The 21,954-nt window shown below is 39.0% G+C and overlaps 5 protein-coding genes and 1 non-coding gene across 9 annotated transcripts in view; 2 read left to right on the forward strand and 4 right to left on the reverse strand.

Moving 5' to 3' along the window:
* LOC126801832 (exportin-2) overlaps nt 1-21,954 on the forward strand; it is a 228,205-nt gene that overhangs the window by 196,493 nt on the left and 9,758 nt on the right. The window lies entirely within an intron of this gene.
* Nucleotides 406-3,058, reverse strand: LOC126801845 (protein LEAD-SENSITIVE 1-like). 2 transcript variants are annotated; one of them, XM_050529314.1, is made up of 3 exons: nt 2,918-3,058; nt 2,681-2,816; nt 406-1,353 (listed from the first exon to the last, which is right to left on the reverse strand). In XM_050529314.1, the coding sequence occupies exons 2-3, from the start codon at nt 2,772-2,774 to the stop codon at nt 686-688; spliced, it is 762 nt and encodes a 253-aa protein (XP_050385271.1). In that variant the 5' UTR covers nt 2,775-2,816; nt 2,918-3,058; the 3' UTR covers nt 406-685. The 2 variants fall into 2 exon arrangements, with proteins under 2 accessions (XP_050385271.1, XP_050385272.1); XM_050529315.1 differs by having other exon boundaries at nt 2,681-2,787; nt 2,918-2,997.
* Nucleotides 3,323-8,075, reverse strand: LOC126801831 (bifunctional fucokinase/fucose pyrophosphorylase). The gene is made up of 8 exons (XM_050529296.1): nt 8,031-8,075; nt 7,555-7,919; nt 7,092-7,332; nt 6,416-6,774; nt 6,154-6,280; nt 5,037-6,050; nt 4,104-4,837; nt 3,323-3,941 (listed from the first exon to the last, which is right to left on the reverse strand). Exons 2-8 carry the CDS (start codon nt 7,885-7,887, stop codon nt 3,543-3,545), a joined length of 3,207 nt encoding a protein of 1,068 aa, XP_050385253.1. The 5' UTR covers nt 7,888-7,919; nt 8,031-8,075; the 3' UTR covers nt 3,323-3,542.
* On the reverse strand, nt 9,164-9,237 carry TRNAV-AAC (transfer RNA valine (anticodon AAC)). Its single transcript has one exon. It is a non-coding gene; the product is annotated as a tRNA-Val (tRNA).
* LOC126801834 (probable serine/threonine-protein kinase WNK4) lies at nt 9,440-13,190 on the forward strand. Its single transcript, XM_050529300.1, has 7 exons — nt 9,440-10,096; nt 10,569-10,606; nt 10,753-10,980; nt 11,059-11,279; nt 11,367-11,524; nt 11,624-12,020; nt 12,128-13,190. The coding sequence occupies exons 1-7, from the start codon at nt 9,968-9,970 to the stop codon at nt 12,904-12,906; spliced, it is 1,950 nt and encodes a 649-aa protein (XP_050385257.1). The 5' UTR covers nt 9,440-9,967; the 3' UTR covers nt 12,907-13,190.
* On the reverse strand, nt 13,268-15,572 carry LOC126801848 (uncharacterized). 3 transcript variants are annotated; one of them, XM_050529319.1, is made up of 4 exons: nt 15,484-15,572; nt 14,617-14,770; nt 14,401-14,491; nt 13,268-13,649 (listed from the first exon to the last, which is right to left on the reverse strand). In XM_050529319.1, exons 2-4 carry the CDS (start codon nt 14,734-14,736, stop codon nt 13,516-13,518), a joined length of 345 nt encoding a protein of 114 aa, XP_050385276.1. In that variant the 5' UTR covers nt 14,737-14,770; nt 15,484-15,572; the 3' UTR covers nt 13,268-13,515. The 3 variants fall into 3 exon arrangements, with proteins under 3 accessions (XP_050385276.1, XP_050385277.1, XP_050385275.1); XM_050529320.1 differs by lacking the exon at nt 15,484-15,572 and adding an exon at nt 15,181-15,472; XM_050529318.1 differs by lacking the exon at nt 15,484-15,572 and adding an exon at nt 15,177-15,472 and having other exon boundaries at nt 14,617-14,766.

A 21,954-nucleotide genomic window follows, 5' to 3' on the forward strand; every position in this document is an offset into this window, starting at 1 on the left:
GTCCATTACACGTTTTCAGTCATGAATATTATTAAGATAGACTCAGAAGTAAGATTGAAGATGAGTTTCTTGATGATTGCATGGTCTTCACATTGAGAAGGAGTGCACCGATTATATTGACAATACGGTGGTGATTAAAGATTTTGAGAATTTATCGAACCGTAAAGTCAAATTTAACTCATTATGTAGGTATATTTTTATTTTCTAATCAGTAAAATTTTCTTACACTGTCGATATTTCTCATTATACTATATTTATATATTTAATTAATAAACTCAAGTCTGATCTGCCACTGCATGCAATTTTGCTTCCATGATCTAAATAGCCTGTTTAGGCTGGTATCAGGAACCCGTTCATTTTAATATACCAATACATTGATAATGCACCACGTAAGTACAGGGGGCGCTTTCAAGAATCGATGATAAGGACTTCTACAGGAACCCCATCGTGAAATCCAGGTGGTCAGGCAGTTACAGGATGCATTATTGGAACATGATCGTGAATCAATAAAGCCAGGCTTCACCAAATAATTGGTAAAACACACTACCAAATTATCAAAGAAGTCCAGACATTAGTTTTTCAGACAAAGTGAATTTCATATCATGTGAGCACAACAAGATTACTTCGTTCCAACATTCTATGCTTAAACAACACTAACTACAAATAAATGCAATTGCACAGATCTTCAGAGCTGTATTAAAGGAACTTCACTATCTTTGGCCTCTTCCTCATGGTCACTTGTCCACCCCAAGTTCACAGCCAAATCTTCCACGGCCACCTTGATCACGTCGGTGCGGACACCAATGTCAGTTGAATACCTGCTCATACAATACATCCCGGCTGTTGCAGTAGCAACACCAACTGGGCCTGGCATCAGCAATGTTAGAGGAGAAGAAAGCATGGCCGCCAGTGGGGCACCAATAACAGAAGCAGCTTGGCCACTTCTTCCAACTCCCTGCTTATCCATTATCAGAAGACCAGTTTTACAATACATTGCAAAGTCCTCGCAGTTGTTTTGAAACACATCGTAATTGCCAAATCCATTCTGAAGAAGATACATAGCGCGGTGGATGATAGATTCAGGGGAGTCAGATGCTGCAGTGGTGCATGTGCCACCCCGTACTTTGGATAGGAAAACTGAAGGCGTAACCCCGTACTCAAAGCAGTAAATGGATCCATTTCTCAGGAAGCAGTCGAGGCATGAGAGGACAACACCACTATTGGGTTGCCTGAATCCACAGTCAGGAAAGGTGGGACAGGACATTGAATCATAAGATTTGCCAGTGCCAGTACTTGAACTAGGCTTTTTCTCGGGTGTAAAATGCACCACCTTGCTTCCTCCGAGATAAATACCTGCACAGTATGATATACAGTACATTTACAACTAATTTTGATACAAGCATACAGAGAGAGAGAAAGAAAAAACTTTTGATACAAGCACTCAATCGAGTAAACCACTGGATGGACCTACAACATAATTTCTAAGAAAGTAAAAAATGTGAACAGGAGTAGTCTTAATCAGATGGACTGATAATGTGAACACAATACAAGTTCAATGGAAAGCACAAATCAAGTGAAAGAGCCCCTATAGTGAATAGTGATAATGACATACAATTTTAGATCAAACCCCCAGTCAAAACTTGCAGAATAACTCAAGACATATTTCCAGGTACATTCTCAGATTTATGGTACGTATGACTGGTCTGAGATCCACTGCTACCTAACAAACTGGGTATTTTCAGGTATTTCTGATTTTTTTTAAGAGTCCGAATTATGATAAAGAAGTCTCAAATTCTGAAACGATTGATGGGTTATAATCAGTTAAAATTAAAATTACAATCAAAGAGGGATCTATCCCACAAGGGGAGGAACAAAAAGCGGTGTGTAATTCTATCATTTCTTTGTTGAGCCATACAAACTGTCCAACAAACTCTTCAAAACCGTAGTAGTGATGGAATACCGTTCTGCAGCTAAATTGAAAGTATGTGAAGTCAAAGCATGAAAATTTCCAAGCTTCATGATAACTAGCAACAAGGGTAATTCACAAACATGTTATAAATCTTGAATGGCATGGGATCATGCCACACCAAAATCAACCAATATGAATCACATGAAACTCCTGTTCAGACCTACTAATGGAAAATTACCAGAGCAAATAAGGAGATTCAGTCACATCACACAAGAATTAGCAATTGCCTCACTCTGGGAAAGTAGAAACGGCATAGCACTTATTTCCAAAAAGTCAATGGTAGAATCTCCCAACTATGGGAGATCTAAACTTCAATAAGGACTCAACCAGATGTAAATTGATATCTCAAGAATCTTACACTTAATCTCTTCTATAATCATTCCTTCCGTGGATTAACGTCAGAGTCCTTGAACCTTAATCAAGGAATCCACAATCATAAACTTGCAATCAAAGAACTTTACAATTCAATATACAATAGAAGAATTGCAAAGGTACACACTTCGAAAGCAATACCATAAAAATGTGAAAGCTTTTAGATGACGCACAATTCACAGCTCCATGAAAAACGTTGATTGAAAGCCAGAAAGCAAATTGATACAAACAGCAAGAAAACCCAGAAACAACAATAAGTCAATAACACATTATGAATCCACATTGTGCAATTCTACAGAACCCTGAAACTAACAGAGCAAAATGAGATAAGAGTGGAACCATGGTGAGAGTAGGCGAAGACAGCTCTATAAGTGTAGATGTGATCTCCTGGCTTGATCTCATCCCTCTCAACTTTGTTACTCAGCAAACCCATCTCTCTCTACTCTCTAGCCTAACAAACCAAATCAGAAACAGACTACAAAACAAACGTAGATAAAGAGTCCCACATTAGTCAGAACTGTCAAACAGATAAACAAACATAAACAGAGAAGCAGAAGAAAAGGAAGATTCGCGTACCAAGGAATCAGGTTAACCACCTTTACCAAACCAGCATTGGATTTTTCATTTCAACTCATGATGATGATGATGATGATGATGATGATGATGGGTGGGTGTTTAATGTGATGATGACCCTTCGGTTTTTCCACCCCAAATTGACTTGGAGTCTTTGAAGAACAAGTGGAAAAATGTATCCAATAGTGTAGAGCCCAACGACTCTTCAATAACGTAATCAATTTTGTTCCACATATTAAACAGCAAAAGGAAAGCTCTCCATGCTTGGGATTCTTTGCCTTGTTCCCACGTTATACATGTCTCTACTTTCATATTCGCAGCTTGCCTTTCATGTCTTTATGTCTTTCTTTTTTTTTCTTTTCTATTTTACTAGTGTGAGAAATACTTTTGTAAGTATGTAACTAGACAGAAACACCATATGTGCTACAGCCGAAGTCCTTAATTTGGATCATGAACAATATTAGATACAAAGTATTTAGTATGATACAATGTAGTTGTGAATATAAGGATATCTGCTTCAGGTTCTTACTAGTATACAGAATTTCGGATGAATTGAAGAATGTATGAGAAACCAAGAATCAGTTTGAAAATATGGTAATGCACACTGTAAGAAAACATGTATAATCATCTACTTATCTAAGAAGATGTTCCATTTGTATACTTTGACGTCAAAGTTTGAATCCTTTTCAAGCAAATGAGTTAGCCTCTTTGCATGCTCATCATCCTTGGCGAGTAGCAAGGCAAAGCCTCCCCCGCCAGCGCCTACAAGCTTGTAGCCGGAACAAAAGGGGTGAGCGAATTCGAAGAGTTTATCAACAAACTCGTTACTGCAGTAAGGGTCAAGTTCTTGATGTAACCTCCATGCCTCTAGCATTATGTCCCCAAGGTTGTCTATGTCACAATTCATCAAAGCTTCTCTCCCAATCTTAGCCAGTTCGGCGAGGCGCTTGATGCTGGATACGAGAAGGTTGTCCCTTCGGAGGTATCGGATTACCACCTTTTGTAAGACTTGGTGGGCTAGTCGAACCTGCAAGGAATTCACATTTCATATTTCAGGTGAGAAGAACTTCAGAGAGGGAATACAACTTCGCCGCAGATTATGGAAACCCGGAGTGTTGTGTGATGCTCACTGCTAATGCAAAAGAGCCTCAAAATGCATATTCAATGAAAAAGGAAGGCTGTGACATACTTGACCAGTAAATACCACAAGCAAGCGTTGCTGCAACTCTGAAACTAGCGGAGGAGAAGCCAAAAGTGGGGTGACTTGTAGTCTCAGTGGAATTCCAGGAAAACTTGCAGTAAACTTAATGCCAGGGTAGAGACCCCCAATTTGATCCTGCCAGCCACCACCTGTCCCCATTAGCTGTTCTAATACGAGAACAAGCCTTGCAACATTTTCATTACTTTCATCTCCATCAGTAATCTGTAGGAGTGCTTTCACAACTGCAGCTGCTAAGATGCTAGAAGTCCCCAAGCCACTACCTCGAGGAACATGAGCCCATGTTGTAATCTTTAAGCCCACCGATGCCAAAACATTTTCATGAATTATGCCGGTCACAAGCAGGGCAGATTTCACAAGCCTAAATGGATCACTGTGGTCAAATGGAGTAGCAATTGAGGTAAAGTCGTCAATGTGCAACTCATTTCCAGCATCATCACTGACAAAGACACCAGTGGGTTTTGTTGTCTCTATGATGGTGCCAATTGGAAGAGAACCTTCTAAACTAATTGCCATATTCAGAACATGACCAGCACGCTCCAAGCTCCATGGAGGAGTGTCACTCCAACCCCCAACAAAATCAACACGAACTGGTAATTCAACCTTCACCCTTCTAGGATGAAAATAATCATCCACAGAACCATTAAACTTAATATTCTTACAAGTGGGAGTAGGGATTTTTATGGGCGCATCCGACAGATGTTCTACAAATCATCGACAAAAACAAAAATCATTAAGTAAAATCAACAGGACATCAGAAACAACTCCAAATGATAAATGTTATGCTCCATGTATCACTTAGATAGTTAGGATGACAGAAGTAAATGAGTAATCGACGTTTTGTGTTGTAAGAGAGAATTTTCTTCTCTGTGTCCCTAAATTATGCAATGTGGCTAAATTTACCTTTGAAACCATATTTTACTGCAGAAGCAGTTTCATCGGCAACTGCAGCCCAAACTTTGTTCTCCATCTTACATGCTGCTATCTCATTGCTGCATGCTCGAAGAAGATCAACTTGAACCTGGTATGCACGGCTTTTGGGAAGAATCTTACAGTTCTGCTCCAAGAGTGTGGGACACAGCTCTAGAAAATCATTACATATCTTAACTCCTTCATTTTCCATTTGTAGAATTTCTTCACACAAGCGATCCAAGTTGCATCCAAGCATGCCATAACTAATGCATGCTCTAGCAATTCCAGCTGCAAGATCTGCTTGATGATTAATGGACCCGGTACACATTTTTGAGAAATCAATTGATTTATGTAACTCCTCCAAGCTGACACGAGATGAACTTCTCCACAACAAACGCAACTCCTCGGATTTTTTATCACTCAAGCCCATCAACCATGTTGCCACGCTTAGCATATCAAAATAAGAAAGAATAGGGAATATCTTAGCATTCCATAAACACTTTTCCTGATTACCAGTTGAGCTCCAAAGATCATTCTCTTCAATTCCTAAATCATACAATAACTTCCTCCAAGGCTTCCCGCAAAAAGTTCCATCTTTAGATAGTGAAATTTTGGGGTTATCATGAAGACCACAATAGACTATTACTCTTCCGGTGAATTCTACTAAGGGAACCTCCCAAAGACAATGACGATCAGGAAGTATGAACCTAAATGGATTATCTGTTCCCTGATGGCTTATATCTGGAACGTTAATACCAACAACTATGGACAGGGAACCAATTTGTATTCCACTGGAAATTGTTGAGTCATATATCAAAGAATCTTCCCCAATTGAGACAGCAGGTGCAATTTTGCTAGCAAGAATAACAGCAGATGCTGCTATGTCAGATAGAGTGGTCGCTGGGATAGAATAAAGGTGTCTTCGACTCACAAGTCCTGAACCAGCTCCACTCAGATGATCAAGAACTTCACTGGAGGTTCCAAAATGTAAGAATGACAAATCATCTGCAGACAATCAAGAAGCTGATGCTGAAACATATGTCATGTAGGCATTGAGAATGAGAGAGCATTATATAATTTAGGGTGCAGGCGCCAATATTATACTTACGGGCACAGCAGCTGTACATCTTTTGCTTTCCTAATTTGCTGACAAGTTCTTCGCCTAAGGGGCGTAGCCGCAACCAGTCATGCTTCGCAGGTACCCAAGCTGCCACAAGATCTTCATATAAACTCATCTGAAAAACAAAAAAGGGATCTCACTGGAAGTCTTCTGAAAGCAACGATTATCACACAAACCTGTGTTTAAGATAGTACTACAAAGCTTCTAATAAAAATCCAGTTGACTTTATTATTGTAAACCATACACTTACCTCTTTTTTGTTCCTCATAAGATTTGAAATCATTGGCTGGCAGGAACATGCTAATCTAACAAGCTCCTCCCACCCTAACCCTCTAACAGCTATTAATCCAGTATCAAGAAGTGCTCTGCCATCGTCAAGAATTGCATTGTTCTTAACAAGGTCCTCTACACTAGGTTTCTGTAAGAGATTGTCAACCAAATTGACATTATTCTCGCCATTTCCACTTTTAGATGCCACAACAACACCATGGTTGGACGCAATATCAAGGGTAATAGGAACTGTGATGATACAGGATGTGTCCTCCGGAAGCACCATATTGGAGGCATCAAAACACGGAAGTACGTCTCCAGTCATAGTAAACATCCCACCTGCAAAGACAGTAACATGATAAGGAGAGAACATATATGATGTTGTGAAAAATCAACTGAGAGCCACCACATCGGCAATGTAACCACACAACACAATAACAACAGAACACCAAGAAGAAATACTGATACAACCAATCTGAGACAAATAAAATAAAAAAACAAAAATGGTTATCTATCTGCATATCATATGAACAAGTGTATACAGACAAGTCTCAACATCACCACACATTAACAATTTGAGATTGAGCTCTATAGTATAGACTCATGATATCAACCCCTTTTCACTATAAAGACGACACAATAACTTAACAAACAACCTTCATTTTTAAAGGCTTGTCTTGCGCAAGAAGCAATTGCAAGTATATGATCGAAAAGCAGCGGCACCGGCCCATCAGGATCATCAGCTGCCAGAAACGGAAGTGGCAGGAAAACTTTCCCCATGGGATTCGCCCACGGTACCCTCTTAGAATCCCCTCCAGCATGAAGCAACAATATATGCTTTTTCGCAATGTAGCTCACCATATGCTGCAGATCATCATCATTACCTCCATCTGCCACCTGTTTGAAACACCACATTAGAATTAGATACAACACTCCACAGGGAGCAAAGGAAGCAAACTTTGTTCTTCAATTCTTCGAAAAGCCGAAACATTCAGAGTTTCTGACTGTTATGTTCTAAATTGAACTTCTCCCCCATCCACTAATATTGCAATTTCCTATATTTACAAAATTCCACGTCATTGATTGGTGTGATATAATTTGGCGGTTGAATTCAGTTACCTGGGAGTTTGGGCCCCGTGAACTGCGGAAATGGAGGGCGAGGGAGTGAATGGCGTGGAGGGTGGCGGCGCCGGAGCCGATGCGCTGGCCGAGGGGATCGGGGACGGCGAGGGTGACGGTGGAGGGGGCGATGCGGCCCATTCGCTTGGCGCGGTTGAGCTGCCAGTGGTAGAGCTCGGCTTGCTCGGGGCTGGCGGCAGTGAGGACGATGGCGTCCCACGTGGCGGCGCGGGAGGGGTGCCGGACGGAGAGGCGGAGACGGTACCATGATTTTCGGAGGACAGCCGCCACGTCGGATTTGTGCTCGGTCTTCCGCGGGAATCGGGGATCCATTTTTCGGAGGTGGGAATCGGGATTGAGGTGATCTTGGAGTAAAAAGGTTAAGAGTGTTAAAAGAGGAGTAGAGGAGGTAATGACTATGTATAACAGAAATCTGAACCGCAGGTAAGTAACAGAAGATGGACGATTCGCCTGACCTTTTTCTGTCGGTAGATGATAGTACCGTAACCGCTGACTGAAGACTTTTCCAATATTGTTCAATCACTTCAATGGTCAAAACTCAAAACTAGACTTAATCCCAAGTTCTTACTACGCAAATTTAGTATTGGTCGATGGATTAGTTGTAGGAATAAAGTTAATGCAGATTTTATCATTAGAGATTAGTTGGATCTCATAAATTATGTTATATTATTTAGCGGTGGATTTATTTTCCAAAAATTAAGCGAGCATAATTTTATTTTGAATAAAAGAGGATAAAATTGTAAAACTCTTAATAAGTCTAAATGTAATTTTTATTTAATATTCATCAAGATTTTGAAAGAAATATAAGAATTACAAACTAAAATAGTTACTTAATTTGTAAACTCGAAATGTCAATGACCACTTGTCTCAGTGAAACGGTGGGAAAAAAAGATTAAGGAGCAAAATGAGTTTAATCATGTATTGGACTAGTGTTTTTTACAATAAAATTCTCCTTAATAATTAAAAATGCGCTAATCAATTCAGATGTTAAAAACATGTCACATACATTTACTGTATTACATGACAAAACAAGTGCCCAAAACAAGAAGAATTATCTCAAATGACACTAGATTAGGGTCTACAATGATAATATAGAAAACGGTAGAGAACATAGATTTGATAACCAAGGCTCCTATTGGTATGTCTTGGGCTGGAGTTGAATCATATTTTTGCCCAACATGAAAAAAAATATAGCCTACCGGTTTTTATTTTTACCCGGCAGTTGCTGGGTTTGCTCACTCTATGGTCTGCCTCTGATACTATTGTTCCATTAGATCGAGCCATTGAGGTGACATTCATCATGCTATTTACAACAACTAGTGAAAAAGGAGATTCCGAGCTTATCATAGATTCGATCATTCAAATATGTGATCCCTAACGGATGCATAAACCGTAACAAAGGTAGAAACAAGTACTGTAACATGTAACAAAGATATGTCTACCTACTGTCAGGGTTTAGGTTCTCATGTTACAAGTACTGTAACATGTTAGCAAACCCTTCAGAAGGATTTTGCTATATTATGGCAGTAACAAATCGAAGATGAAATGTTCTAGCAAGTACAAAAGTGGGGAAACAAAAAACATTAAATGGCTTCGGCCGGGTTCGAACCGGAGACCTTCAGTGTGTTAGACTGACGTGATAACCAACTACACCACGAAACCCTTGTTGCCCAAAAATGTCACAAAATAAATTGTATAACTGTATAACAAAAGCCTAGTCACTATTTAAAATTTAAAACGTTTGGTAGTACTTGAATATTCAACCATACAAGTGTCTGTTTCAGGCTTCATTTCCGCGCGACGTTGCTTTCTCTCTGAAATCTCAAACCTCCGTTCCATTCTCTCTCTCTCTCTCTCTTTTTCCCTTCCCCATTTTCCTCTCCCAACCTCGGAATTGCACCTCATTCCCAATCTCGGGTCATTCCCCAAATGCTGATCACCTTCCAACGTTGTTCTTAAACCTCTCAAAGAGTTCTGCTGGGACATTGATCACAGAATAATGGTTATCGCCAACAGGGTCGTCGCTGGGTTTGGTATGAAAGAGAATGACTACTCTATCTTGCATGGATCTTGGGGTTTTGAACTCTTTCGGTTCACTGCCACAGTCCAGTCCCATTGTCGGATGCCGGTTCCGATCGGCATTCGATAATATTGCCTTTGAAGCCTTCTACGATCACCACCAAGGGAAACGTCGTCGTTCTCTGACTCGATCAGCGGCGGCCGCTTCTTCTTCTTTTTCCTCTTCTTTTAGTTCATGAACTTTGTTAATTTGTTTCTCGCACACGCAAAAAGGTGTATTTAATTAACAAGTGTGTAAATATAGATATTTAAAAAGAAGTCGTCGTCGTGCTTGTGTTTCTAGTAGCTTTTTGGTGTACGTTCTGGTGAGGAAATGAATTCCGGGTCTGGTTTTGTATCGCCGAAATATGCTGGTAATCATTATGGTGTGTTTTCGACGGTGAAGCCTCCCGAAGATGAGGTCGATTATGTAGAGAAGGACCCAACTAATCGTTATGTTCGGGTATGAAACAAACTACACCACGAATATGATTTACTTTTTATGACTATATATATTTGTGATCATATTGATTTTTGTGTGATTGAAATATATTGCGATGTTTTTGGTTCATGAGAGATTTTGATGTTTAGATGGCATCTTTATATGAGTTTTTGAGTATCATCGATGTTCATGTTGCATTTGGTGATTTGGTCTTCAACTCTTGATTTGTGTTTTGATTTTAGAGTTGATGATCTAGTATCAGTAGTATGCCTATCTGGCGTTGAGGGTTATATGTGATTTAGTTGTTGATAATGGGGGATGCTAATTTTCAAGCTGCAATCTTTTAAGTTTATATTGTTTCGAGTTTTGTTGAACTCATGTTGGTAATTTTTACCTGTTGATTTGTGTTTTGATTCGAATTGTTAAAGATTGTTTATCCTCTCGCACAGAGTGATTCATACATTAATTGTTTTCTTTTCTCTTTTGGGAGCAGTACAATGAAATCTTGGGCAGGGGAGCCTTCAAGACTGTGTACGATTTTGAGACCCTTTCTCTTTATTTTATTTTTTTTCTTTATTGCATCTATCTTTAGGAAGTCCTTTTATTTAAGAAGTTGATCTGTTAACTTGAATTATTCTTTGGAATTGTTTCTTTGGTTTGTGATTTTGTTTTTGCAGCTACAAGGCATTTGATGAAGTAGATGGAATAGAAGTTGCTTGGAACCAAGTGAGGATTGATGCTGTCTTGCGTTCACCGGATGATTTGGCAAAATTGTACTCTGAAGTCCATTTGCTGAAATCACTGAAACATGATAATATTATCAAGTTCTATAATTCCTGGGTGGATGATCAGAAAAATACTATTAACATGATTACCGAACTCTTCACATCTGGAAATTTAAGGCAGTACGTTCTATTGATTCTTGTCTTGTATTGCTTTGCTGAATTGTGTGCAATTAAACTAATGATGTCATGTCTTACTAGATATCGTAAGAAGCATAAAAATGTTGATACGAAGGCCATAAGGAATTGGGCAAGGCAGATTCTCCGAGGTTTAGTCTATCTCCATGGCCAGAACCCGCCTATTATTCATAGGGACTTAAAATGTGACAATATTTTTATCAATGGGAACCATGGAGAAGTTAAAATTGGAGACCTGGGGTTAGCAACTGTTATGCAACAGGCTACTGCTCGAAGTGTGATTGGTAAAGAATCCTATGTCATCAGATGCCATCTTTTTGTCAAACTGACTAAATGTGGGTTGTACTGAAATCTTGCTGTTTCTAAACTAGGGACGCCTGAGTTTATGGCTCCAGAACTCTATGATGAGGAATATAATGAACTCATTGACGTGTATTCGTTTGGGATGTGCATGCTAGAGATGGTTACTTTTGAATATCCATATAGTGAATGCAAAAGTCCTGCTCAGATTTTTAAGAAGGTTACCTCAGTAAGTTGACGAATCACCAGAATAAAAATTTGGCAGGCTCTTTCAGATAGAATCTCTGCATTTTCCTAGGTATCTTATGTTTGGTATGCTCTGTTGCAGGGTGTTAAACCTGCAGCGCTTGGTAAGGTGCGTGACCCCCAAATTAAAAAGTTCATTGAGAAATGTCTGGTTCCAGTGTCTCAGAGATCTTCTGCAAAGGAGCTGCTTAAAGATCCATTCCTTCAAGTTGGGAACCCGAGGGAACCAATGCGTGATCCCTTAAAGTTACCTAACCAAAATCTCAAAGCATTGAACTTACCCAAGTCTGGATCATTTTCCATGGACATAGATAGTGATTATAAGCAGCTCTCAATAAGCACATGTACAGGAAGCAACCATGGAAGTCCACGAGTTTTGGAATTTCAAAGGAAAAGTAAGAACAATGAGTTTAGGTTAAGGGGGACAAAAAATGATGAAAACTCAGTATCTTTGACCTTGCGTATTGCTGATGCATGTGGTGAGTAAGCAAATTGGAGAATGATTTTACAAGTTTATATATAGTGCACAAACATAATGATTCAAGACAAATAATGAACTAATTTGACTCTTTGTGGCTTGTTACAGGTAAGGTGAAGAACATAGATTTTCTCTTTTACCTTGATACTGATACTGCCGTCTCTCTGGCGGCTGAGATGGTTGAACATCTTGAGTTAGCAGATCATGATGTGGCCTTCATTGCTGAATTTATTGATTACTTGATAATGAAACTCGTACCTCGTTGGAAGCCATTATCTGATAATTCCTCAAGCGAACTTACTTATGGTGGATCCGATTTCCTTGATGGTAAATCCTCAGTGGCATGCCCGTGGGGTTCACCATTATCTGGTTTTCTTGCTGGTTCAATGGTTGAGCGAGCTTGTAGCGCCTGGATAAATCCTGATACAATTAGTTTTAATGGTGGCATTGCTTCTTATCCAAGCTTTACTGAATTTGCCGACGAGCATTCAAAAACATCAGTTGCTTCTGTGTTTCTGGCCGATGATGCTTCCAGCAATATCAGTAGAGCAGCTGAATCCGTTCATTGCAATATTGTACATCCTATGCATTCCTTTGTTGATGACAGAAGCTTGCAAGGAAATTACTCCAGCAATGCAGGCCAAGAGTTTCCAAAGAACATAGAGGTGCCATCACTTGATCAGAAAGTATCTAATGAAATGAGCTTGTCAAGCAGCTGTTCATCGGTTTCTTTGGCAGCTGATCTGGATGTTGAGCTGAAGTTGGAACTCGATACTATTGAGACACAATACCAGCACTGGTTTCAGGAGCTTTCTAGGATGAGGGAGAAAGCACTTGAAGGGACCAGAAAGAAATGGATAGAAAAGCAGAAACTTGTTGTTCACTAATTAAGACCATTTGTTATGTTTTCCCTTGTTTGATGATACCGTTGAGGTGTTTATACTGTTTGCTGGTAATCTATATAAGGGTTGACATAATTTGCCCTATGTATTGGATGCGGCTCACCTTTTCTGAAGTCGTGATCCTTCTGTTGCTAAGTTTTGTGCTCACTTTCCTGTTTGCTTTTGTTTGTTGAGTGTAAATAACTTCTTGAATCTGTAAAGCGTACAATCTACTGCTGATTCATGATCAATATATAAACATATTGCATGAGGTTGGAAATTGTGAGGAACTTGAATGTGCCATGCACTTGGAACCTCCTAGCACCAAGTGAGATTAAGGCAGCAATAAAATCACGGGGAGGTTCAATTTGCATAAAGCTCAAGTCTGGAAATATATTTATTCAACTGGCCAATATACTACAGTACAATGGAGTCCAAGACGCCAAATAAAAACAACAATCCATTTAGGGATTGAATCCGAGAAAAGGCAAAAGATTGCAGCTGGCCACGGTCAAATTGATTTCAAAGTCCAGAAAACTGAACGGATGTTGCTTGGCTCTTACCTTGTCCATGGACTGATGGCAATACCAGCGATAGTAAAGAAGAGGTTTCCAACTAAGAGTAATCGATCCAAGCATTCTTACAGTCATCGTTCAAACACCTATAAAATTTTGTTGAAGCCTCATCAGCAGATCGCGTTTGCTGTTCCCGGAAAGCGGCCTCTTTATGACCACAGATTGGGCATGTTTCTGCCACAGAAAAGTAGATCAAGGAAGTGGGGGAACCGAATTCAGATTTGCAGTCAAAATGGGTTTCAACAAAAGTTATAAAACATTGCAAGCAGCACTGCTGCAGCATCAACACAGGATCAATAAAAGGACTCCAAGATTATAGCTTGGAAATCATACGCTGTATGGTTTAAATATTAATTAATATGTTACAGACATGACCAAAAAAGACCCAACTACTGCTGATATGTGAGATAGGTTTGCTTATGAATAACCAAAATCTAAATCAAGTAGATCACTTTGATAGAGCATCTACTTAATATCAATTGCCAAACTAACAAAAATGGTATCCTTTCACACCAGTTGGTTGGCATTCTCTCTGACAACACTCTGGACAATTGATTGTCAGCAAATAAACACCATCAAATTACAAATTTCTCTACCTGACCAGACTATGCTAACTCTCATCAATTGTTTCTAAAATACAATGTGTCTTCCTTCTACCATTCACATGCAAATCCTATCCCACGTTTGAAATATGCAATAGAAGGTAGAGGAAAAACTAGTATCTTGAAAAACTTTAACTTTAAATCAGTTGTAGTAATTGCAGTAACCACTACCAATAGTATCGCTAGGTTTCTGATCTACAAAACTTATAACAGCATATTTTCAGTTCTAACAAACATTTCAGCCCACACAAGAATGCACTACATCAATCCAACATAGCAGGAGAAAGAATGAAATCCTCTTGAGAGTGAAAAATTAAACACACCTTCAGTTTTGGGTGCATTTGTAAAGTCATTCAGGTTAATTATGGGTTGGATCTCTTTCTTAACAAGAGCCTCCCTCCTCCTAATTTCACTCTGAAAGCACAAAACAAAAGATAAAATCAGTAACACAAACATTCATATACCCTTCAACATAGCAAAAAGAGATAATCTTTCACTGTAATACGGGCAACATAAAAGAATCTATAGCATTACTATACCAGTTTCTCCATGTACGCAACATAAGGACAAGTGGGACAGAAGAATCTAGCAGCGTGCATATTCAGATTATTCGGAAGCTCATACTGCAGCATGCCCCCACAATCCGGGCAGAAATCCATTTGCGATAAATCTCCCGAAAAAAACTCACCCTCCCTGCATTATTGTATGGTTAGATTCCAATATGCCATTGATACTCATACAATTTCCAGCTACAATTCTAGTAGTCACCTAAACATATAGCAAACTAACTAAAAGTACACCAATTTAGGGCTGGATGCGGTAGTAAACCGATCCACTCTTGCCTCTACCGATGCCAAACCGACTCTTATCGGTAGAGGAGTTTTCAAACCGTAGCCGACCAAACAATCAGTACTACCCAAGTTTCGGATTTTCATTCTTCTTAGAATCACAGGGAAAAGCTTGATTGAACTGGGCATTTTGCTATTGGTTCCTTGATTGAAGTCTTCGGATTCTCAATCATTGAAACACACACAACAACAAAAATATTTACACCCATTCCAGTTCATCCAACACAAGATCAGAAGAGAGAGAAAAGAACTTGCCTGTAGCTCAATTCGGCTTCAAAATGGGGTACTCTTGAGGAACTAGGGTTTGGAAAATTGGGTTATGGGGTGAGATGAGTGACATCTGAGATTTTGTGATTTTTTGGGGATGGAGGCGCCCAAGAGAGTGAATGAAGAAGGGAGGGAATGTCGAAATGGTTCATTAACCCTAGCATCTGTTATAAGCTGAAAGATTAAATCTTGCACTAAGCAAAATAGAAATTCATCAAAAATAACAATCCACAGAACTAAATGAAAGAGCTTATTAAAAAAGAAGAAGTGGGTAGAGCATTTTGTACATACTTTTCGTCGGATTGAGGAATTCGGATTGAACTTGGCAGGGTTTTGCGTTAGACCCTATTCTCAGGCTCAGTCCCTCTTTCTTTTGCCCGAAATCCTGTAGTCAATAAAAACTTGGTCAAATTATAAAAATGTATTATCTTTTATAAAAAATCACTACTGAAATAATTATAAAAAAAAATTCATTACATTTAAGTAAAAATTATAAAAATATTAATAAAATTAGAAAAAAGTGACTTTAAAAACATTTTATGGACTATTTTATCAATTCTTACTCTTTTTTTTCATTCTTTTTCTAATTTCAGCCATAACTTTCTCGTCCGGCAATAGATTTTAATGAAGTTGGTACCGTTAGAAAGATCTCGCTCTCCTCTTTCATTTGATATACTACCCACTCTGAATCGAGCAACCATACAAGGCGTAACAACCATCACAAACGGTTGTCGCCATCAATGGCGGTGCTTCAAGCAATTCCGGCGAAACCGAAGCTCAATGTTCCCTAATTCCTGCTATTATCTTCATTCTGAGCATATTTATACCAATTTTATTTGAATTTTAATAAAATTTCACATATTTCTACATTTCCTCTCGGCATGTCACAACTCCTGTCACAAATGCTGTCACAGACACTGTCACACATACTGTCACAACCGCTATCACTATCTATTTACACCTACTGTCACAACCTCTGTCACACTACCTGTCACAACCACTATCACACTACCTATTACACTAACTGTCATACCTCTTATCACACCCATTGTTACAGAAGCTGTCACACTATCTATTTACACTAACAGTCACACCCGCTGTCATACCAATCTCATTTGAATTTTAACAAAATTTCACATATTTTCACATTTCCTCTTGGCATGTCACATCTCCTGTCACAGACACTGTCACACTACTGTCACAACCGCTATCACACTATCTATTTACACCCACTGTCACACTACCTGTCACAACCACTATCACACTACCTATTACACTAACTGTCACACCTCCTAACACACCTCATATCACACCCACTGTCACACTATCTATTTACACTAACGGTCACACCCACTGTCATACATATTGTCACAACCACTGTCACACACATTGCTCTCTCCAATCGACTCCGGCTGCTCTCTCCAAGAATCTCAAGGACCTCGTCCTTCGATGTTGAGCGCTTCCAATAGTGCCAGCGCCAAAGAAGTCTAGCTCGTCGTCAAAGCTGTCATCGTTGATCATGTGGAAGCAATTGCAGCGGTTCTGGCCATATTTCGTCGGTGATGGGTTTGAGATCAAGGCCTTGGGGCTCTGGGTTGTAGTCGGGTTGGATCGTCGATGAAGGAGACTTCCATGATTGTCGTCGACGACTTTGTTGAAATTGAGATCGATTTGGACTCTCGACGACGTCAACGAACTGCTAGGGAACAAGGCCGGAGGTATAAGAGATTGAGAACAAGGCCAAAAGAAATGAATATATGCACGGGAACATGGACTTGAAAAAATTTGTTGGCATTTTATAAATATTTCAAACATCAATGGTAACGGTATAAGAGATTGAGAAAATTGATTTTTTTTATAATTTTCAAATCTTACTTGATCTTTTTATAAATACATGTATCAAAAGTGACTTTTTTATAAGAAGCCAAAAAAACTTATGTTTGGCTATTAATTTCATATTGGAAAGGTCCTTTTTGGTAAATCACATTGTTTTTTTATTTTTAAATTCCAAAAATAATATATCAAGACCCTCTTTTGAAAACTTTTTAAGATACCCAAGGGCCAAGGCTAATCATTACAGTCAGTTCGGAGAACATCTCGGATACAAGTGATGGGTCAAATATCCCTCCACAGTGGAGGTGAGTTATTTGCGCGTGAGAAAAGAAAGTACAACTATTGCTTTACTAACTCATTAATTGAAGAAGTTATAACTACCTTGTAGGCTATAGGACGGAGTGTAAATTGTTGAACCTTGAGGCTGCAATTGTTGAAGACTAGAGGAAGCATGCATTGATGAATATGCCAACATTAAGCATATAACCAGGAGAAAACTGGACTTTGCTTTTCTAGTGAATGTTACATGCATGGTGTGTGCATGGTGTGTGCTTGGAGCCAATTGCCTATATAAAGGCATAAGAGACGGTGCAGTTGATGTAACGGGGAGATCATCTTATGTGTTACAAGAGTGAGATAGATAAGAAAACTCTAAGTAGAGAGTTTTATGTGTGTAGCAAAATAAAGTGAGTGTGAGAGTGAGAGTGTATCATTTTAAGTGTGGGTCTTGAAGTAATGTTTCTTTCGGTGTAACATTTATTCGTATAGTATAGTTTCTTTATTGTTGTTGCCCATAGATGTAGGCACTTTGCCAAACCATTTTAAATCTCAGTGTTCTCTATCATTTTTGTTTTCACTTGTGGTTGTGAGTTAGTTTATATTTCCATTATAAAGTTTATTCTTCTGCATTCACCAACAACAAGCTGTTATATAATACCATTCCTGAACATGTTCACACTCAAAGCCTATATGAGCTAGCCTATGAGCTACATTATTACAAGTTATAGGAGCAAACACAATGCTAACCATTGAAAGGCTCTAAGATCAATTATCTTTGCAGTAAGATTGCTAAGGACACCCAAATTACGATTTGAATCTTGAATGTCCAAGGCTACCTCTTTGCAATCAATCTCAATAATAAGCTTGGCCTTACCCATCCTCCTAAGTAGAAGACCTTCTCTAATAGCTAACATCTTGGCATATTTAGCCAATAGAACATGTTGTACTTGTTTACTAAAAGAAACTTGAAAAAGACCATCTTCATCACGCATGACTCCACCTATATCACCATGAGTAAGAGTAGGCAAAAATGCACCATCAACATTGAGTTGAAGAAATCCGAAGCTGGAGACTAGTTAACCTTACGGACAAGTTGGGTTTCACTGCTAACCGACTGAGCCTTTTTAAAATCTTCCAACCAAGTCATAACTCCAAGAAACAAATTTGCTACAAGCTGAGGCTTGTTCTCCTACAGAGTATTGTTTCCGGTCTTCCACATAAGGACCATATAGCCATAAGAATTCCTGTGAATATATCAGGAGATGATTGAAGAGCATGTTCCAACATCCACTCCTTGAACAACATGTTTGGAGTCATATTGAACACATATGATTAAAAGGAAGTCTGCTTATAAAGTTTCTAGCAACAGGGTATTTAGTATTTAGTCTATTTACAAAATAGATGCACCGTGCTTTCCAAATTATGATTGCAAAGAAGACAGTTCAAAGTAACAGTATAGCCTTTAGAGACAAGTCGATCTCTAGTAGGCAGTAAATCATGACATGCACGCCAAGCACAAATTTGAACTTTACCTGGAACTTTAGCACTCCAAATATGTTTCCACAATTGTTGAAGAAGAAGAAGCTAGAGTATTCTGAAGAACATTAGCTCGAGCAATCTAATATGCGGATTTAACCATAAAGTGCCTCTTTTTCTCAGGATGCCAAAAATACATATCAGCTGTGGCTCGAGAGTGTAAAGGAATGGAGAGAATTTTCGAAGCCACCTGAGGTGTAAACGGTTGCATCACCAAAGAAGTATTCCAACCTCCTTCGGATGCATTAAACAAATCGGCAACCATCTCTTGTATAACACTTGCAGGCTTCTGTATGAGATACCTAGGGCAATCAGGAATCCATGTATCCCTCCAAATGTTAGCTTGCAGACCATTTTCAATCTTCCAATGCAAACCTGCTTTAAGCGCAACAATGCTATTCATAATACTCCTCTAAGAAAAAGAAGGACAATCTCCCACTTGAGCTTCTAACAGGGAAGTATAAGGGAAATATCGAGCTTTAAATCTTTGTGACACAAGAGACTGAGGTGTAGTGAGAATGCGCCAACTTTGCTTGGCAAGCATAGCCAAGTTATAGGCATATAAGTTACGAAATCTCATTCCTTGTTTAGTGAGGTAGAGACGTTCCCAACTTCTCCAATGAATATGTCTCTTATCTTCTGTATCTCCCCAGAAAAATGAGGCACACAACTATTGAATATCATCACATAAAGTTTTTGGCAACAAATAACAGTTCATGGCATATTGAGGCATATTTTGAAAAACAGCTTTAAGAAGAATGGTCTTACCAGAGCAGCTCAAAATTTTTGTCTTCCATCCCACCAATTTATTTGTAACTCTCTCGAATATATACTGGAATTTCTCTGTTTTGATCTACCAACTCGCAGAGGAAGTCCTACATAACAATCATGCCCATCAACTCGTTCTACCCTCATTGTTGTAGCTAGAACTTGCTAAACCGGCTCAAGCATGTTCCTACTGAAGACGACACTACTTTTCTGGAAGTTAACCTTTTGCCCCGATGCTCTCTCAGTCTCTCATATGTGTCAAGCAAGTTTCAGATTCTCTGACATTCCTGAAGTGTTGCAGCCCCAAAGAGGAAGCTATTATCTGCAAAGAATAGATGATGGAGAGTAGGAGTAGTAGGGCTCATCTTAATCCATAAGATGTCCACTGTTAATAGCTTGAGTGAGAATAGCAGATAAGCCTTCTGTGCAAAGAATAAAGAGATATGGTGATAAAGGGTCGCCTTGTCTTATTCCTCGCAACGGTAAGATTTTTTCCGTCAGGTCTCCATTGACTAAAATTTCATATGACAATGTTTTGACAATGCTCATCACCATCTGAATCCACCTTGGATCAAAACCCAACTTAGTTAAAATGCTTTGAATGAATATCCATTATAACCTGTCATATGCCTTCGAAATGTCTAACTTGAGTGAAAAGAAACCATCCTCCATAGATTTAAGATGATACATGAAATGCTCAACCTCCGTAGCAATCAAAGTATTATCAGAGATTAACCGCCCCGGCACATATGCACTTTGAAGTGGAGAGATGATTTGGGAAAGCCAAGCTTTTAGTCTATTAGCTATACACTTCGAGCTGATTCTATATATGACATTGCATAAAGCAATAGGTCGGAAGTGTGCAGCTTCTGATGGATTCTTGAATTTTGGAATAAGACAAATATGGGTGTAGTTAGAAGCTTCCCATATCTCACCTTTGTCCAAAAAGTTTCTAACAGCAATACACAAATTCAGACCAACCAGATGCCAGTATTTTTGAAAAAAAAATAAAATAAGGCGACATGTTTTGATGGATGCATTTGAAACAGGGCTTTGCGAATTTCCTCATCTGAATAAGGGAGAAGTAAATCGGAGTTCATATCATCTGTAATCTTTGTTGGAGTAACCTCACAAATCATGCCAAGAGCCTCTTCATCAATTCCCTTAGAATGGAATACATTTTGATAATAATCATGCAACAAATTCTTGATGTTACGAAGACCAGTAACTGCAACCCCTGCAGGATATTCGATTCCTCCTTTTCCGATTGGAGGCCTTCTGATGGAAGTAAGTAGAATTCCTATCTCCATCCTTTAGCCACAAAGCACGTGATCTTTGCTTCCAATACTTTTCCTGTTGCGCAAGAATAGAACAATGACTGCTATGAAGAAGGCTTTATTCTTCATATTGCTCAATGGAGTACGACATCTTCATCAGCCGCTCAAGCTTCCCTTCAATCTCTTTCTTCTTAGTTTTGAGCTTATCAAATTCAGTTACATGCCATGGATGAAGTTGTTTGCCCATAGATTAAAGTCTTTTATCAATTTGAGCCATCATATTTCCAGTCGATGGAAGACTCCAATGATGTTGGATAATCCTTTCACACTCAGCATTGCCATGCCATATCTCTTCAAAGCGAAATCATCGAGGAACATAATGATGTCGATGTTGCTTGATGTTTCCGATTTCCAAAAGAAGAGGGCAGTGATCAGAGTCACTAGGAGGAAGAGTATAACACCTGCTATAAGGAAAAGCATTCCTCCATGGAAGAGACTCAAAACAACGATCCAGCCTCTCCTTGGTGAATTTGTTTGACCATGTAAAGCGACTTCCCACAAACCCCATATCTGAGAGAGCACAATCCGCCATGGCCTCACGAAAAGCTAACATAGCGGTAGCAGCCCTATGTCGGCCTCCCGACTTATCTGTTTGGCATAAAACCTCGTTGAAATCTCCTCCCATGATATGAGGAAGATTACAATCCTCATTGCCCTCTTAAAAGTATTGAAATGGACTATAAGTATAGTGTATGGCGCAGTATCAATGATTGTAGGTGTAACATCAATCTCATATATGTGAGTGTGAGTATGTAAGCTAACGGATTAGCTCTTGTACGTACAAGAGTTACTTGTTTGATAATAGAAATTACTTTATGCTCAGACATTTCTAATTGCATAATGATCATATTTAGAAATTATTAGTTGGTAAAACTGCCAATAATCGAAATGATATATAGTTTCACCCAGTCACTAATCGATATAATATATAGTTTCACCCGGTCACTGCTCACTAATCGAAATGATATGTGTATCTATGTTATATAACATATGGTCAAATGTATATGAT

Source organism: Argentina anserina, chromosome 7, assembly GCF_933775445.1.
Source record: "Argentina anserina chromosome 7, drPotAnse1.1, whole genome shotgun sequence".
NCBI classification, from domain to species: domain Eukaryota; kingdom Viridiplantae; phylum Streptophyta; class Magnoliopsida; order Rosales; family Rosaceae; genus Argentina; species Argentina anserina.